At 44.8% G+C, this 19285-nt stretch overlaps 2 protein-coding genes and 1 pseudogene across 2 annotated transcripts; all 3 read right to left on the bottom strand.

The window, feature by feature from the left end:
• Positions 1-4192: 4192 nt before the first annotated feature.
• LOC117863102 (uncharacterized) lies at positions 4193-6095 on the bottom strand. Its single transcript, XM_034746694.2, has 5 exons — positions 5641-6095; positions 5443-5519; positions 5276-5312; positions 5067-5199; positions 4193-4949 (listed from the first exon to the last, which is right to left on the bottom strand). The coding sequence occupies exons 1-5, from the start codon at positions 5996-5998 to the stop codon at positions 4409-4411; spliced, it is 1146 nt and encodes a 381-aa protein (XP_034602585.1). The 5' UTR covers positions 5999-6095; the 3' UTR covers positions 4193-4408.
• Positions 6096-9489: 3394 nt separating this feature from the next.
• Positions 9490-13428, bottom strand: LOC117862463 (uncharacterized; annotated as a pseudogene).
• A 491-nt stretch (positions 13429-13919) lies between these two features.
• Positions 13920-17229, bottom strand: LOC117865985 (uncharacterized). The gene is made up of 4 exons (XM_034750270.2): positions 16588-17229; positions 15327-15809; positions 14330-14842; positions 13920-14233 (listed from the first exon to the last, which is right to left on the bottom strand). The coding sequence occupies exons 1-4, from the start codon at positions 17095-17097 to the stop codon at positions 14153-14155; spliced, it is 1587 nt and encodes a 528-aa protein (XP_034606161.1). The 5' UTR covers positions 17098-17229; the 3' UTR covers positions 13920-14152.
• Positions 17230-19285: the final 2056 nt, after the last annotated feature.

The following is a 19285-nucleotide window of genomic DNA, read 5'->3' as shown; positions in this document are numbered from 1 at the left end:
CGATTTGTATATGGAAGGAAGGTATATGCAGGGAGTAGCAAAGGAGCTAGGTGATGGATGGAGTAGTTACCTGCTGGTTCTGGAGAGTGGACGGCATAGTAGTGTTGCAGGTAGTGTTGAAGATCTTGTCCATGGGTTCCTTCTCCTTCCACCAAGCTCGCTGTATATGGCAGGTATATAAAGGACCGATGAGCCCACCAAATAAATTAATCAAGGATGATCAGTCGATCAAAGCAAAACAAACCTGCAGTGGAACACCTTACCAGCAAGGAGTTAAGGATGGAGGAAGGACTTGCACCCTCCGATCCAATCCCTCTCGTCGCTAGGAGAGGAAGGAGGAAGAGTGCAAAATGATGCCTGAGAGAGATATAGAGGGGGGGGGGCTTCAGTTATTTGTAGAGAGCAAGAGAGAGGAGAGGGACGGGCGGATGGTGTGAGGAGGGACGTGTACTGTGGGCTGCAAGGGATGGAGCCAGCGGTGAGGTGGAAACGGCAAGCCGGTTTTCCGTGAAAGCAACTGTGCGGCGCGGCGGCTAGCCGATGACGCATGAACGACATGATGACTCTGGCCTCTGCAGCCCCCTCCCCCCTCCCCCCTCTCCCATGGACGCCCCGCCCACCTTGAGATGCCTTCCAGGTCTCCTTTAATTTTTTGTGCGCATATGCAACGGAAGTAATGCACACCCAACAATCCAATATCTAGACAAGGGTCGTCCACGGTGCACTGCTCTCTGCATATGCATCATCATATCCTTCTTCTGGCACAAGCTAGCTAGGCCTCACCTAGTTCTCATCCTTGTTAGATTTTAACCGAGATTATTATCCCCATGTGGATCCATAATTCAATCTCCCAAAACCATGCAAGCACGTCTAACAGTGGAACAGGCACATAGCTAATAGCTAATAGATCCACAACAACAATGAAATCAGGACACATTGTTATCCTACGATGAGTCAGTTACTATTTATTATCTATTTATTGAGGCTAAACGATCTTTTAAATGGATTAAATGGCCAACAAATGAGATAAATGGCTGGCGAGCGAGAGCGGAAGAAGGGTTTTCGACATGGCTAGGCGGCATCATGCAGCAGACAATTAGGCGAACAATGTAGAGGCACAACAATGTTAGTTTAACCAAAGTTAACATCTTCAACAATGTTAGTTTATTAGCCAAAGCTTATAGCCAAAGCTAACATCTTCAACAATGTTAGTTTATTAGCCAAAGCTTACAACACATGTGTTGATAGCCGAACATGCGTTTGGAGGCTATTTTCAAGTATTCGGTCTGACACCCACGATTTCGTACCCATTATGGGATGGGGAAGCCTAGTACCTTATTGAACCTGGATGTGAGCGGTTCGATCCACTGTCTCTGGAACGGAGTTCCCCTGCGGCCGCATGTGGTGGCAAATGTGGTCACGGAACGGTAGAGGCCGGGTCTGTGGAACCTTGCACCAAGAGAAGTGGGTCCGACACGGGTTAGGGAATTGATGGGGACGGCTGACACAGGAAGCGACCCTCGGTGGTGCGCGGATGTCGTGAGGTTAGGTTCGCCATGCATGATTAAGGAACTCGAATCGATTCGTCTGCCTCTCACAGTTTGAGACTGTTTGATCGCTATGCTACACTGAGTAAAGAAGGAATCTGATGATGACATGAACTTGCTGTTGAGTTTATACACATAATGTTTGGATCTATGCTTGTTTAGTATAAGTTGCCAATGTAGACTGGTTAATGAACTTAGAATCTAAGCTGAAACCTTGAAAGTAAGGACTTAACATAGTTGCTTTTGGCAAACAAAACCACTCAGCCAAAGAGCCTTGCATGTCTAGAAGTGGTGGAGTAGTTTTCCCACCGGTCGGTTAAGTCTTGTTGAGCTTAGAAGCTCAGCCTTGTTGTGGCATCTCTTTTCAGGAGAAGTTGAAACTTCCGAGCATGCTGCTATTGGCACTTGGCCACCCCAGCTCCCTCCTAGGTGGACGGTCGAGTGGGATCCTTCCTCGGACGGTGAGGAGTGGGATCACTGATGTCCTGTTTGGCCTCATCAGGGACATCCGACCCTGGCGCTAGCTTACGCTATATTTTAGCTTCCGTTGTTTTCGAACCTTGTAAAACTCTGATTTCAAACCAGTGTGTAATGAACTGTTGAACTAATTGTGGATCTTTTGTATTCTCTGGAACCACTCACCTTCGTGTGAGCTATGCTAACTCGGTCCTGTTCAAGTGGTTAAATCGGATGAAATCTGACGGATCATCGAGTTAACTTGATTAAAGCATGAGATTCGCGTGTTAAGCGACTTAACCGTGCTTTAGTTGAGTTAATCCGAGGTGTTCCGCCACAGCTATAGATCACGGGAACCCGAAAACAGCGAAACCGGCCACCAAGGTTGAAAACTTGGAGACGGACCGAAGATGTGAAAATGGCCTCCGAACGTGTTTTTGGCCATGAAAACTTGTGCTATAGGTCACGGGAGCCCGAAAACAGCGAAACTGGCCAGTAGGGTCGAAAATGTGGGGATGGACTGATGACATGAAAATGACCTCCGGATGCATCTTCGGCCATGAAAACGTGTGCTATAGGTCACGGGAGCCCGAAATCAGCGACACCAGCCAACGGGGTCGAAAACGTAGGGGATGGACCGAAGATGTGAAAATGGCCTCTGGACACGTTTTCATCCATGAAAACGTGTGTTATAGGTCACGGGAGCCCGAAAACGACGACACTGGCCACCGTGGTTGAAAACGTGGGGGATGGATTGAAGACATGAAAATAACCTCCGAACGCATTTTCGGCCATTAAAACGTGTGCTATAGGTCACGGGAGCCCGAAATCAACGATACCAGCCACCGGGGTCGAAAACGTGGGGATGGACCGAAGATGTGAAAATGACCTCTAGACACGTTTTCGTCCATAAAAACGTGTGTTATAGGTCACGGCAGCCTGAAAACAGAAACACTGGCCATCGAGGTCGAAAACGTGGGGGATGGACCAAAGACGTGAAAATGACCTCCGAACGCGTTTTCAGCCATGAAAACGTGTGCTATAAGTTAGGGAGCCCAAAAACAACGATAGAGGCCACCGGGGATCAAAACGTGGGGGATGGACAGAAGATGTGAAAATGGCCTCCGGATGCGTTTTCGGCCATGAAAACGTGTGCTATAGGTCACGGGAGCCCGAAAACAGCGACACTAGCCACCGTGGTTGAAAATGTGGGGATGGATTGAAGACGTGAAAATAACCTCCAAATGCATTTTCGGCCATTAAAACATGTGCTATAGGTCACGTGAGCCCGAAAACAGCGACACCAGCCACCGGGGTTGAAAATGTGGGGGATGGGTTGAAGACGTGAAAAATAACCTCCGAACGCATTTTCGGGCATTAAAACATGTGCTATAGGTCACAGGAGCCCGAAAACAGCGACACCAGCCACCGGGGTTGAAAACGTGGGGGATGGATTGAAGACATGAAAATAACCTCCGAACACATTTTCGTCCATTAAAACATGTCCTATAGGTCATGGGAGCCCGAAAACAGCGATACCTGCCACCGGGGTTGAAAACGTGGGGATGGACCGAAGATGTGAAAATGGCCTCCGGACACATTTTCGGCCATGAAAACGTGTGTTAGGTCACAGGAGTCCGAAAACAGAGACACCGGCCACCGGGTCGAAAACGTGGGGATGGACCAAAGGCGTGAAAATGACCTCCAGACGCGTTTTCGGCCATGAAAACATGTGCTATAAGTCAAGGAGCCCGAAAACAGCGACACAGGCCACCGGGGATCAAAACGTGGGGGATGAACCGAACAAGTGAAAATTGCCTCCGAACACATGTTCGGCCATGAAAACATGTGCTATAGAGAAAGGCAAAAACTAGAAAGATAAACAAAATGAATTGAACTAAATGTATCACAAGGTCAAGTAGTCATTCCATGAAGTTAACTTCACCTGATATATACCCGTGACATAAACCTCATAATAACTGTATCTGAACAGAACAACTCGTAAAATATATATCAAGTACACTGTCATAGCAAAAATGACCATCATACTTAAAAAGTTTCTATATGTAGGGAATGAATGTCTCTACATATATGTGCGTGTAATTATTAAAAACAAGTTTTTTTTCTTATTAAGTATGCACGTTACTAGAACAACATTCGATCTACCGAAGTAGTTTTTTGCAGGTATATGGTTAAAAGACAACATCGAAATTGAATTCAGACGTAGCCACTTACAAACATGGGTAAAAATCAAAAGATCAATACATGCATGTATACATAATTAATAGCTCTACCTATGCAGATGTATGTTTAATTTTTACACACATATATGTGTGTCTTTCTCTAGACACATGCACATGGACAAGTACCACAAGATATCACCACACTGCACTACTAGATCACATTCATATGGTGAGATCAAGAGTACTTGTCCTTGTTGGATGCGCTTCTTCCCCTTTATCCATACTGACACTTGTCCTCGCAAAAGGAGGATACGATGAGAACAAAGAAAGAGATAACCCAGCAGTATCATCAGTAGCACTCTCCAGTACTTGTTGATCATCATCCCTGCTGGCATTCTCCTTATCGTCGTCTTCTTCTCTGCCCAAGCTACAACCTGATGATGATCTCTTTATTCTCTTATTATCCTGCCGCCGCGGCCCGATGTCCAATGCAAGTTCAAGATCAAGAGGATCATGGTGGTTGCTGTGATTACCCTCATCGTCGCGTTGTTGTAGTAGTGGTCTTATGAATTGATCGTTTTGATGATACGATGAACGCCCAGCTTGAAGAATCGAAGCTCTGGAAACATACTGATGATGAGCACGAGTAGTTGTAAGGAACACATCGGCTTGATCAGCTGCTGATGAGTAGTAGGGTTTGGATCCAAGAAGATGGTGGTGATGACCATGAAGCCAGTTCCAATAATGAGGCCATGCACCAAACCTAGTTCAATTCGTCGTTGTAAATCAATAATAAGATTATTAGTCAGAACAAAGAAAAGGCATAGGAATTCAATGGATTTTGTTTGCAAGTGTCTCAAGGTCCAACTAATCCAACTACCTTGCTGACAATAGGGTAGTAGCAGCACCAGTCTGGGCGTGATGCAAGGAAAGATGGCCGAGGTTGTACGCTTGTCGTCCCCCCTCTTGCAACTCATGATCATCATCTCTCCATGTACCACCACCACCTATCACTGCAAAACATCTAATTAGTCTCAAAAGAACTGGATGTTTATCGATCCATATGGATATATAATTAGTCTTAATTACCCTGTCCCGAGTCGTCAATCTTCTTGCTCCTATACATCTGAAAATCGTAAGGAACATGGTGAGATTAAGTAAGATCTCTAACCATGGAAGCTAGCTTAGCTATAGGGATTATTTGAAAGGTGAAGCGAAGAAGATGGATGTGCAGATACACACACACACACACATACTTGGAGGTGGCTCTTGACATGGCCTATGCTAAGCCCTTTAACGTTCATCAGTTGAAGAACCAGCTTGGGAGTCGCACCTACGTGCATACAAGGATGAAGATGGATCGAAATCATCACGAGCTAGCTTAGGTACATGCATGCTAATTCATCAGCGGATAATTAATATCGATCGTGAGGTGGTGATCGATGATCTCTTACGATCTTGGCCGCCGAGCCTGTCGACGGCTCGGAGGAAGCAGAGGTGGAGCTCCGGCGTCCAGCGGAGGCGAGGGTTCTTGGACCGGACGTAAGGGCGCACCGACGACGACGAAGGGTTATTCCTGCCGCTGCTGTCCCCGCCGCCGGCTTCATCCACCGTGCTGCTATTGCTGGCGGAGCTCCCGTCGCGGCCGCCGCCGGGAGGCATATCGGCGGCGGCGGCAGCATCCTCCTCCTCGTCCTCCTCCTCGGTGTCGCCGCCAGCTGACGACGACTGCAGCTGATGATCCATCATAGACGACGATGCTGATGGGTGAGCTGAGGTCCAACTAGGATAGCTTAGTCTCCCTTGTGACATGCATATATATCTTGTTGCTATTATATTGCATCATCTCGATCAGAAGAAGCAACTAGCTAGAATAGATGTCATATATAGTACGACATCAAGGAGGAAGAACCGAAAGAGGTTGGGAAAAAAGGTGAACTACAATTAATCCAATCCTAACTGACAAGTGACAACCTTATAGAAAAAGAAATAGCTAGTACTGTGTCGACTATAGTCAGCAGCAGTTGCCCTAAAGTCTTTGGCTTCTGATGGATATCGGTCATGGACAGTAACTACTATTTTGGTGTGTAGCAGCTTCGTTCATCTCTGTCTCCATCTCCATCTGGTAGCAGCTAGGCCGGAGCAGTGTAGACGACTGACTAGAGAGGCCGGTTAGTTAGGCAACAATGGAATCAGTCTAAAAAACTCAGACAGATTACCAAATTAAGAAGTGTGAGATTAATTGCATGCAGCATGTGTACGTGTCATGCCGTAGGAGTGGTAAAGTGTCCTCTAATTTAGCTTAGCAAATTTAAGGATCGAGCTCAATAAGAACCGGACTATAAGGTTATATAATTTTGAATTAAAAATAGATAGAACTGAGTTGGATTACGAAGAACGCACAAAGGTCATGTTCCATTACCACCTCTAACTATACGTAGTCGTCGTTGTAGGCAACAAGGAACATTATATTATTCAAGCAAACCAATGCAAAGAACGCAGCAAAAGCAGGTAATAACCCCAGCAGATGCTACGTAGGAATTGAAATTCGGATCGGAGGAATTGAAGGATGCAGGAATGACCGGAAAGCTCAGCTCAGCTCAGCAGATCATGCTACGTACGTACGTACGGTTGGTGGCCTTTTTTCCGGAAAAGTTGAGTGCCTTTTTCAGTCCGCACAATCACATTCTTATGCAGGATCGAGATGCATGGCTTTCCTAGCTCTTGCATTGGGCGGGTCCCACTGCTCTGACCACCTGCCCATGTCCAGCCATATGCATGCCACATCAGCATCAAACCTGCCATGCACATCATATATGCGCACGACCATTATTCAGCAGTAGTTTTAGAGGGGGTTCTTGCTAAATTTTAGCAGCTAAAGTTTAGCAAAGTTTAGCAACAAATTTGCCAAACCCTCTTGCTAAATTTTGCTAAACTATGGTTGCTAAACTTTAACCCTTTAGTAACTTTTTGTTTGCTAAACCTTGCTAAACTTGGGGCTGGACATCCTTTGCTCCTCATTATTGTTGTCTGGACCCCCTCTCTCTACCCACTAGCATTAAATAAGAGCAGACAGGTCTTTCTACACCTTATTAAATGTTGTTTAGCCCATAGATCCAAACAGCCATGGCTAAAGTTTAGCAACTTAAATTTAGCAAAGTTTAACTGCTAAAGTTTAGCAAAGGGATCCAAACAGAAATAATTTGGATCTTATTTGCTACCTCCCTTAGCTTTTAATTTGGTTCAAACAAAAATGTCACGTTACATCCCAGACAATGCAACACAAGTAGCTAGCTAGTAGTACTTCAAAGATGTCACTAGCACTTATGGCGCACGAGACACCTTAACTGAAATTTGGTTGAACCAAATTAATCTCATGCCACTTTATCTTTTCGGTACGCAATTAATTAATTCCTCTTTTGACTCTTGTTTCTATTTTCAAAATTCTTAAAGACAGTGACATCTCTACCGCATCGAGTACGAGTACCGTTTAACAGTGTAAATATTAGTTGTTGCCCATTGCTCATCTCATGATTTTGTTTTCTTTCGTTCCTTCCCCTTTACCTTTTCTCCATACATATTTATAACAATGTTTTTAAAGTACCGATGGTACTTGCAGGTATCCTTCTTAAAAAAACAAGAATTAAATAGATCTACACATAATTAAAAGAGCGTCATAGTAATTTCTCACTATTTTTTATTTGATCCCACCAAAATGATACTTATTGGTACTTCTCTTTAGGTACCTCATGGTACTTCCTTTGTTCACACCGTTCGATTTTGCTGGATGGACGGCTCTCATTTTTTTCGAGCATTCTAAAATTTCTCTTAAAAGAATTCAAATTCTTCAATTTGTCTCACTCTCTATCTGTTTTTTATATACAATATGAGATACAGATAGAATTCACACAATTCTTTTTTGAGTAAGTCCTGCAATTCAAATCCTCTTTGATTTTTTTATCGTAAGTTCCATTTCTATTTGTTTTTACATTTTATTTCATGCATGTTGCCTCCAACTCCTATAGATAGCGCCAATTTATAAATGGGAAAAAGAGTAAAAGCTAATTGTTGGACAAAAGAAGCATGGTTTATTACGCCAATGTGAGTCTTCACCTTTTTAATTAATGCCACTTGGTACACAAGTACTGCACAACTCACACGGTTCAACCCTTTTATTTTCCAAAAGTGAATCTATCAAAGCTAATGGTATTTTAAGCCTTAGAGTTTCGATCTACATCTCCCATAATCCTCTTTTTTTTTTTGCTTATCCCGTCCACTTAATAATTTGACAAGCTCATCACCTTAAGCACTCATGAAATTAAGTGGAATAATCTACTTTGTTAATGGACATATACTAAGAAAAAGAACTAGGTCGTCTATGGAAGTGGGGAAAAGGTGATTTTGACCTAAAAGTTCAAATGCTATATTTTTTATGCCGGCAGATAGTAGAGTATGACTTGTTCAGTGGCAAGTTACTTTCTGAAATTACTCAAACTTTAAGGTGGAGCGAGGGAGCATAGCAATAATTCGTCGATTGGGATCGGCATATATGTTTGTGTGTACCGCTAATCTCTTGATAGATTAGAATGGTGCGTTTGGTTGGAGAGCGAGGTGTGATGGAATAGCTCCTTGCTTGTATCAACTTCTTAAGACTTGAGCAGTGGTAGGGTGTTTGGTCAATTAGTTAGTAGTTAAGCTGCTTCAGTTGGTTGGATGTGCCTCTTGTTGCAAACATAATACAAGAAACATCTTTGATACATTCACTCAAACATTCATTTGTCCAGCAAATTCATCAACCTTTCAAAGCTTGGTGGCCGCCTCACCTGTACCTGCTGAAAAGAATTCCACTCGTCTGCGAGCTGTGCATAGCACCTGGATACAAATGTCACCATCCCCTTTGAAAATTGGATATTGATCTTCTGTCCGCAGTCCAATCCAGGCTCCAGAAAATGCAGAAATTTCACACTTTGAGGTTTGAAATTACTAGTATAACTGTTCCAGAATATTAATGAATGAGAAGGACGGATCTGTCCCTAGCTCGATCTATGTAGTATATGATAAGCCCAAACAAGAACTCTATTGTCCATGCAGCAGGGATAGATATGATCATATATAGGTCATGTTCGGATACGCTTCTCCTAGCCACGCTTGGATTATAATCTAAGGGAAGATTTTCTCGCTTCTCATAGTTCAAATCTCACATAAGCGAGAATCGGTGGAAATAAGCAAAATGTTTGGCGGGATTCTCACTTATTTCCACCGATAAACCGCTTATAAGCAGAAACAAACAGGCCATAGCAACATAGCAAGGAGCATAGGTTCACCCATCAAATCAATCCATTCTGCTAGTGGCTACTTACCATCTGGAGAATTCATTCGCTGCATATAATTAGTAAGCCTGTTGAATCAAATTATACATCGATCACGTACACCACAAGTAATTGAAGTAGAATTACTCGCATGCGATCGCGTCAATGATGCATGATTTCTGTAAAAAGACTAGATAGATCAGTGGTGCTTCATCGGTCTTGTAATTAACTCAACTGCTTTTCAGTATAATACCTTGGATTCCACCTGCAGAAAAAACACGACGCCTTCCCTTTGGAATCGGATTGCACCTGCAGAAATAGGATGTTCATTAACTCGATCAATATTCATATCATTTTCGGATCACCAACACCCATGCGAAAGCGCACAACAGTTCCACAATGGCTGAAGGCGATTCATGTGCATATGACAAGACTAGTTAGCAAAAAACACATCCTATTACTTCGCATGCGTTCAGGACAATCTGCAACACATTCACCAGGACAATCTGCAACACATTCATCACCACAACATTTGTTCAGCATGCCATAGCATACCAGAACTTGGCAAGTCCCAGCTAGCCATTCTCACATCTTCAAACGCGAGAGCCAACCTCTCTGCATAATGCAATGTTGGCATTTCAGGATTTGCATCAGCCGTCCCTACTTCTTCTACAGAGAAACATCCCAGAAATGAGGTAGCTTCGCAGCAACAGTTAGTCCCTGGCTACTGTTAGATTATTCATAGAGATCCTTGGACGTCATTCCATCATTCTAGACAGGCTCCCCCATCAAAAGATCAGATTAGTGAGGGAAAAGGATGAAACTATTCATCTTAATGAGATGATGCTGCCAAAGAAATTAGAAAGTGTATGCCTGTCTTCCCCCAGTCATGTCCAAACTGTTTTAGGATGTAGCAGTAATTCATCTGGACAAGAGGACAAAAGCATGTTAAGTAAACTTCCATGAGGCAAATTCATAACTCACTTCAGTGGAGGAACTGAAGAATGCAAAGGGACAAACCTCTATGCGAAACAGTTCGGTTGGCACAACTACACCAAATCCCACAGAACATCTGAATGTTTGTAGGAAGTCAGTAAGAGGAAACTTCCTAGGACCATGCTCTGTTAGTTTAGCAATATTTGCAGCAGAAACAAATGCATGGCCGTGAACTCCCAGCTCCTGGTCCAGGACCGACTTCAGAGGCAGATCAAATGATAGATCAGCAAAGGCTGTGACTGCTATGTCACCTCCCCCATCTAGCTCAGTACAAGTGGAAGCACCATTCTCAGAATTATTGGGGTCACAGGTCCGGAAGTCTCTCGGCTCCAGATCTCTTGCTTTGAAGCCTGAGAGTGATGATGGCCCACCCAAGCGGCAAACAAAAGACCTGTGACCACCCAAGTAAAACCTTTCTGAAAGTGGCAAGACAGATCCCGTGGATCCCCTTAAAAACGGATGGATGATTCCTGCAGCCACTCCAGCATTGAGAGCACCATTCAACACACCAAGCGGCAAAGCCACTCGAAGATCAACTTCCTGATAGACAATCAAGAAAATAAATTATGCTACACAAAACTGAACAAACATGTTTCAGTTTGAACCAGTTCAGTTGTTTGGTTAAAAAAATCCTGATATGCAGTGCATTAGATTATACAAGATAAACATGGTGAAATTCGTTTCATTGAAATTTAAAATTGCCAGCTTTTGTGCTACGAGCTAGGACTGAAAACATAGCTAACTGCCATTTTGATGCTTCAGCAGACCATGAAGCTTTCTGCTTTTCTATCCTTGGTCCACTAATCCTAGAAACAATCAAAAAGTACAATTTAAAGGAGAATATGAGGCATGTGACCACAGTTTGCATGGTAGTACTGATTGTGCGGTTGGAAAAGAAAGCAAGATGTACGATATAATGTTACTTAAGTATAAAATGTCCAAAGATATATAATGCTACTTCAGAAAAATAAAAGGGATATGAGTATATGATTAAAAACTGTACTCTGGTTTTCAAGGAAAGCAAAGGTTGAATGGAAAGGAAATCGAGTTATACCTGTCGAAGATACCACGGGTATTTGCTCCCTGGTGCAAGGGCTCCAACTTGGGAAGATGACAGAAAAGCATATCCACATGTAGGCCTTATGGTTGAGTCCCTCTTGTCAACCTTGTACGCATACTTAATGGAGGGCAATAGGCTATGCCCTAACTGCTCTTGTATGGAGTTGGATGACATCCGTGCTGGATCTTTTAAGGTTCTCCATGTCAGGTTGTAGGCAAGGTTATGGTTCATGGTGGAGAGCAAGCCAACAGAAACGCCCATAAGGTGCTCTTTGAGTGAGGACTTCCACCAGTCCCAGACAGAAATGATATCCGGGCCATCAGCGGAGTTGGTATTGCTCCAATTCTTGGTATTTCTACTCCAGCACTTAGTTCTGCGGTCCGATCTAATTCAAGAGCAACTGATGCATCCCAGGTCTCCCAGTATTCAAATAGGTTCTTCAACTTCAGTGAACTTTCCAGTGAAAATGGGCTAGTCTGAAAAAAAGGTGTACACCAAGAAAATTTGTGAGACCTGAGAAAGTGAATTCAAGAACCAATTGGGGCATCCATCTAATATTGCAATAATATTTGATCATAAAAAATCATGGCATACTCAAATGAGCACTTAGTTGCTGAAGATAGATTGATTACTAAAGGTCTACCTAACAGATGCCTAGATCAGTCAAATGTGCATGTTAAGTGACAGAGAATGCACAGATGTTAGAAATACTGCAATACTGAACCAGAACAGATTTTGCTCTAGAATCAGAGCAGTGCGAGTCATGAACCAATCAAGTTCTGACCAAAAGGATGCACAGCAACACAAGCGCTAAAATGATGGATCCAAGAATCACGCAAACACATTTCTTTCTATGCTGTCAACTCTTCATCCCTACCAACTCCATCACCTCTTTCATTCCCAACTTGAGATGATTTGCTTCCATTCCCAACTTGGGATGATTTGCTTCCAGCGGGACAGGTATGGCATGAAAAATTCTATTCTTCATTAGGTACTCCTCATACTGTGGCTGCAACATACAAATTGGGCATGATCCTGGCACCTGCAAATGGATCACAATTAGTAGAAGAATTGAGTCACAAGTTCTGAAATTTCTCATCACAGTAAGTAGAGGGCGATGCTAGTTTCACAGAGAAATAAATCTTTCAGTAGGCATAACATACACATTTTTGCTTCACACATGTAATTGGATAAAACTGGTACAAGCATCGCACAGATTCCGAAATTTCTCATCACAAAGGAAGAAGACACTGACTGACTCACCCATTGCCTGTTCCTGGGGCACTTGAAGAATCTCTTGCCGCGATTTTTGGTGTGCTTGACGGTGAGCGCGATGAGCCTCACTCCGGGCAATGGATCAACGGCAACCCCGTGACATGATCCACCGTCGGCGCTGGCAAAACCCTAGCAACAGCGCTGGACCTCCTGCTGCGGGCGGACGAGGCCTGCGACATCTATCCTGCACCGAGCGAGCGAGCGTGGGCCGAGCGGCGCGCCACCCACGGCGAGCGCGCGGCAATGCAGGCGGAGAGGAGGCCCTATGGCGGCGGCGGCGGCGCAACGACAGGGCGAGAGAGAGCCCCGTCTAGTTGGGTCGGGGAGTGTCACTCCATCAGAATGTCCAAGGGACGGCAAGAGGGCGAGAGAAAAAGCAAATGGGGAAGAAAACAAGTATACTAAAATTAAAAAAATGAGGGAAACACCTAATAAATCCAAAAAAGCAATGTTTGTTTCCAACTAACACTAGCTTACTCACGCAGCATATCTTTATACAACATAAATTTAGTCCTTTTAGTCCCTAAACTGCTAAATATGGTGATTAAACTTTAGTCCCTAAACTTTAACAATTTAGTCCCCAAGAGGTTGCTAAAAAGGACCAAAGGAGACTATTGACAGGATCTGCCTCTCATTTAATGACTCCTCCCACCCGGCCACCGCCGCCATCCTCCCTCCCGCTCGGCCCCGCCTACCTCCCGCCCGACCAGCGCTGTCGTCCTCCCTCCCACCCAGCCCCCATCGTCGAGCACGCGGTGGCGCTGGTCGCCCTCGCGGCGCCTCTCCGCGCTGCCGCCGAAGAAGGCCGCAACTACATATCCAGCCAGGAAGGGCGCGGCGATGAAGGCTAAGAAGTAGATCGGCGCCGGCAACCCCCTGCCATTCCGCCTGTAGATGTGCCCCCCGCTCCTCCCCGAATTAAGGGTATTTTGGTCTTTGTTCATCTGCATTAATGGACTTTAGTCCATGAATCCAACCATATGGTAGGGACTAAACTAAGTCCAGTGAAACATGGTGACTAAATTTTAGTTTATAGTCCCTAGAGGAACCAGGGCCATAGTTTCATCAAGATCAGTCCAGAACCCCCTTGAGATTGGGCAACGGAAACTGAAGCTCCCAACCACTTTCCTTTTGTTTTTGTGCTTTACAAGTCATAACATCAAATCCACAAGCCAGCACATACGGTTTATCATTTACAGTGTGCGAGGTAAGCTCTTGCCAAAAGGGGAAAAAATCTGAATAGCGAGGGGGGGGGGGGGGGGGGGGGGGGGGGGGGGGGGGGGGGATACAACTATTCATTTTGATGAGAACACCTTGCCAATGAAATTAGGGTGAAGCGAAGTTAAACTGTATGCCTGTCTTTCCCTTGTCATGGTCAAACTGTCTCAGGATGTGGCAGTAGTTTACCTGGACAAGAAGAGAACACTTGTTTAGCGGAAATAACAAAATAACGTTCTTCATTGATAACTTCAGTGCCGCAACTGAAGAATGTCAAGGGCAAACCTCTATGCGAAACAATCTCGTTGGCACGACTACACCAAATCCCGCAGAACTCCTGAATGTCTGTAGGAAGTTGGTAAGGGGAAATTTCCGCAGATCACACTCAGTTAATTTACCAAGATTTCCAGCACAGACAAATGCATGGCCATGAATTCCAAGATCCCTGAGCGGCTTCAGAGGAATATCAAAGGACAGGTCCGCAAAGGCTGTCACTGCTATGTCACCTCCAAGACCATTTAGCTCAGGAGAAGTGGAAGTACCGTTTTCAGAATTATTGGGGTCACAGGTTCTGAGTTCTGTAGCCCCAAGTCCTCTTGTTTTGAAGCCTAAGAGTGACGATGGTCCACCCAAGCGGCATACAAGAGACCTGTTACCCCCCAAGTAAAACCTTTCTGAAAGTGGTGAGACAGATCCTGTGGATCCCCTTTCCAATGGATGGATGACTCCTGCAGCAACTCCGGCATTGAGAGCACCATTCAGCACACCCAGAGGCAAAGCCACTCGAAGATCAAATTCCTGACAGGGAACCAACAAAAGAATGAACATGTCACAGTTCAAATCAGTTCAGTTATTAATAAACAAAAGTACTGATGTACCGTGCACTAGATTCTAGGAAATAAAAATGATGAAATTATTATCACTGAAATTTAAAGTAGTTGTTATTTGTGCTATGAGAAAGGACTGGAAAAAGGGATCTACCATTTGGATGCTTTAACAGAGCATAGAACTTTGAAAGCTTTTAGACCTTGGCCAGTGGTCAGACAACAAAATGTATATGTAAAGGAAGAAATGTAGACTGAGCTTAGTTTGCATTGTTAGTAGTGATTGTGAAGTTGGCAAAGTCGGAGGTACAAATGTGATACAGAATATACGTATTAAATGTCCAAAGATTCATAATGCTATCGAAGAAAAAGGTCAGGATTCAATTATAAGGTGTAGTGTGTAAACTCTAGATTTCAAGCAACGCAAAGGATAGAGGACAAAGGAAGTCGAGATATACCTGTCTAAGAAACTGTGAATATTTGCTCCCTGGTGCAAGACCTCCTACTTGAGAAGACGACAGAAAAGCATATCCACGTGTAGGCCTTATGCTTGAGTCCCTTTGGTCAACCGTGTAGGCATACTTAACAGAGGACAAAAGGCTATGTGCTAACTGCTCTTGTACAGAATTGGATGACATGCGTGCTGGATCGGTTAATTTTCGCCATGTCAAATTGTAGGCAAGGTTGTGGTTCATGGTGGAGAGCAAGCCAACAGAAACACCCATTAGGTGTTCTTTAAGTGAGGACTTTAACCAGTCTTCGGACAGAAATGATATTCTAGCCACCAGTGGAGTTGGTATTGCTCCGATTCTAGGCATTTCCACTCCAGCACTTAGTTCTGCTGTCTGATCTAATTCAAGGGCACCTGCTGCATCCCAGGTCTCGCAGTATCCAAATAGGTTCTTCAACTTCAGTGAACCTTCCAGTGAACATGATCTAGTCTGCAAAAAGGTTTACATGATCAAAATTGGTGAGGCTTGAGGAAGTGAATTTGGGAACAAATTGGGGTCAATCATCTGATACAGTGATACTAAATCATCAGCCATCTGCAGATTGATCATGTTATATGATGGGGAATGCATGAGAGATATCCTGGAATGATTTTCATCGAAGCTATTTTGTGGAGCGTGTATGACTTTGGCATAGAGGGATATAACGGAACACGCAAAAGTCTTGTTATACAGAATACTAGAAATACTGCAATGCTGTACTAGAAAATGCAGGAAACTAATCGATTTTGCTCCAGAACCAGAGCAGTGGGAGTGAAGAACCAAAACCACATATCCATTCCACAATGCACCTGAAGATAGCCCAATCCACTCCCAACTAAATGCAAGAACTTCATGTTCCATTTCTTTTCGAAACAAATAACAATGAGGTAAACAGGTACAACTCAATTGTCCTAGTAGTCCTTTCCATCGTCCGAGACATTGTACTGATACTAGCATAACACCAGCTAACATCAAAATTATGTAGTGCGGGCCTTGTCTAATCATTTTGAAAGCAAGCACATAGGTAAGGTCAAATTAGATTAGATTCTGGTGTGAGGTCTGTAATCGATGAAATGGTTAAAGAATGTAAAGCCTAATCAAAATTTTTGAAGCAAAGTAGTGACGTGAATGCGCTTGAATACCACATGAACATTGGATCACGCAAGACAAGACAACTCAATTCTGTAAAAGAAAAAAAGAGAGAGACATTTTTGGCTGGATGGGGTACCTGAGTGTTAGCGAAGACGCCGAATTCAGTGGCAGCGCGTCCGCGGGCCTCTGAGACGTCAACGAGTACGACAACGGCGCTGCCGGGAGTCCCTGGCGGAGGCGCGTCGAGCGTGATGGAGACGGTATCGAAGGCGCCGAGGAGACGGAGGCGGTCGCCGGCCGCCGCGGCAGCGCGCACGAGGTCTCGCACGGTGGCGGCGCGCGCGAGGTCCGTGCCCACCGCGGCCTCGACCGCGGCGCGGCGCGTGCGGGCGCAGCCCCGGATCGCGACCTGGTGCACCCGGATCCGGACCTCATCCGCGGTGAGCCGCCGGAGCACGGCCTCGAGGCGCGCCTCCTCGGATGGGGATGCCGAGGATTCGCCGTCATCGTCGTCGTCGTCGTCGTCGTCGTCGTCGTACTCGTCGGCTTCGTCGTCGAGGTCGTCGCCGTCGAATTCTTCATCGTCGTCGTCGTCGTGGGGGGTGGAAGGAGGAGGAGGATGGGTGCTGTCGGATGCGGTTGCCATTGGACTGACAGACTACTGCAAGTGTTGAAGCGGGCGTTTGTCAGTTGAGAGGCAAGCAAGACGCTGTGAATCCGAATGAACCTGTTGCTTTGCTTCGCTTCTGAAGAATGACATGCTAGCTTCTTCTTTTTTAAAAAAAAAAAAAGGAATAACATGTTGCAGAAGAAAGGGCCAAAACAAGACTTGGCAAATGGTGAAAGTATCTGTGACCGAAAAAACAAGGAATCTCAGGAAAGATGGGGAGAGATTTTGTGACTGTAACATGATATGCCCAGCATGTCTTGAAAGAGTAGTGTAATATTGACATGCTTTCTAGTTACAAATGCCATTTCTTGCTCTCCATCTGTACAGATTTGCACGTCCACGGTGATCAGCAGCAAAAGGTGTAGTATGTGCTTGTATTTATACAGCAAAAGAATCTGAATTTTTCACCCGGAGGACTCTCCTACGCCGCGGAGGCAATCTCAAGCTCGGCCGACCAGAGCGGGGTGGCCTGCTCCGGCGACAAGGCGGTGACGCCTCTCATCAGCCTCGCCACCTCGCCCATGGCCGCTCTCTCCTCCCTCTCAGGGTACGGCCGACCTCAGCATGGGATCAGCCATGCCATTCAGCGGCCTCTTGCCGTCGAGGTAGATGGAAGAAGCCCAGAGCACGAGCAGGCCGTTGTCCTCCGAGAATGGCAGCCGAGCCGGCCAGAGATCACCTCATCACTATGCAGATGCTCAAAGAGGGAACCACACGGAGCATACTCGAACACCATCATCCTTGTGCAGTAACCCAGTAGGTTCATCAAGTTCTTGTGGTTCACTCTGGACAAAACAGATATCTGAAACAAGAGCGGTAACTGTTCAGCAAGATACACAGCAGTGAACTCCAGTCCACCTGACAAAACGAATAACAATCTATATAGCCTTCTCTATATCATAATCACCTTGTTCTTAAATTGCTCCTCAGACCTATCTGACCAATCTTTGGCAGAGTCAGCTCAAGTGGAGACTACTGCTATTTCAACTCCACTTGACAGAGTTCCCTTATACAGTGTGCAATCATATTGATGAAGTCCTCACAAGCTGTCTGAAGCTCTGCCCTTCCAAGAGAAGAAGGGACACCTACCCACAAAGGTACATCATATTTAACAACTAAAGCTATTTCTAGAGGGGGTAAAAATGCTGAAGTAACTTTTATCCTGTAAAAAAGTCAAACATATGAGATTCTGATAAAAATGTGATCTTCCCATAAGCTTCAGAGCTTCAGATGATGAGGAGTTAACTGACCTGCCGAAGGCTTTCCAGAGTAGACCATGGCATGACAGTGGTATCCTTCTTCTTCCGACGATAGAAGAGCAGATGCGTAGTGGCAGCAGCTACAGCCACAAAGACAAGTGCTCGTCCACTGATGGCTATTTGTGTAGGTTGCCCCAGTAAGGTAGCTTTTTTTCGTTCAGGTTCAGGGTCAGTAGACTTGAACAGGGTTGTTTCTCCTGATGCATCGATAGAAGACTTCAGGCCTTGGCGATCCTGTGGACGTAGGGGTCGTCTCTGGATGGGATGGAGCATCCAGATGTTCTGTTCTGTTTAGCGTCATGGACGAACATAAGCTTAGGAATAAAGCACGGTGAAGTTGTAATAAAGTACAGTTACGAAAACTCCAGCATGGTTAAAGAAGAAATAGTGTGACGTTCTCAAGCAATTTCAGCATGATTCTAAGCCCTCCTCCATCAGAAAGAGCCTCTGTATGTTTTTGCAATTTTGTTTTTGTTTGTATGGAATATCAGACGTAACCACCATTTATGCAAGCATGTGTTACGCTAAGGTCCTGTTTGGTAGAGCTTCGACTTCTCACAAAACGGCTCCAGCTTCAGCTTTTTTGGTGGAGTGACTTTTCTAGTGGAGCTGAAGCCGTTTTGCGAAACGTTTAGTAAAACGGCTTCTCAATGGCTACATAGGTAATTTTATGATCACTTAATGCTTGGAGAGAGAAGCCGGTGAAGCCACTTTTTTCAGCTTCTCCTTTTGCGACTTCTCCCTAGTTTTGGTGATGAAATCATTTTGAAATTGACCTTTGATAGGCTTCACGAAAAGCCGATGGAGAAGCCACTTTTTTCAGCTTCTCCTCTCTAGCGTAAGCCGTTTTGCGACTTCTCCCTAGTTTTGGTGGTGAAATCATTTTGAAATTGACCTTTGATAGT

This window comes from Setaria viridis, chromosome 7 (assembly GCF_005286985.2).
Source record: "Setaria viridis chromosome 7, Setaria_viridis_v4.0, whole genome shotgun sequence".
In the NCBI taxonomy this organism is placed as follows: domain Eukaryota; kingdom Viridiplantae; phylum Streptophyta; class Magnoliopsida; order Poales; family Poaceae; genus Setaria; species Setaria viridis.
Note: the sequence above shows the minus strand (reverse complement) of the source record. Positions and strands in the feature narration are given on the sequence as shown.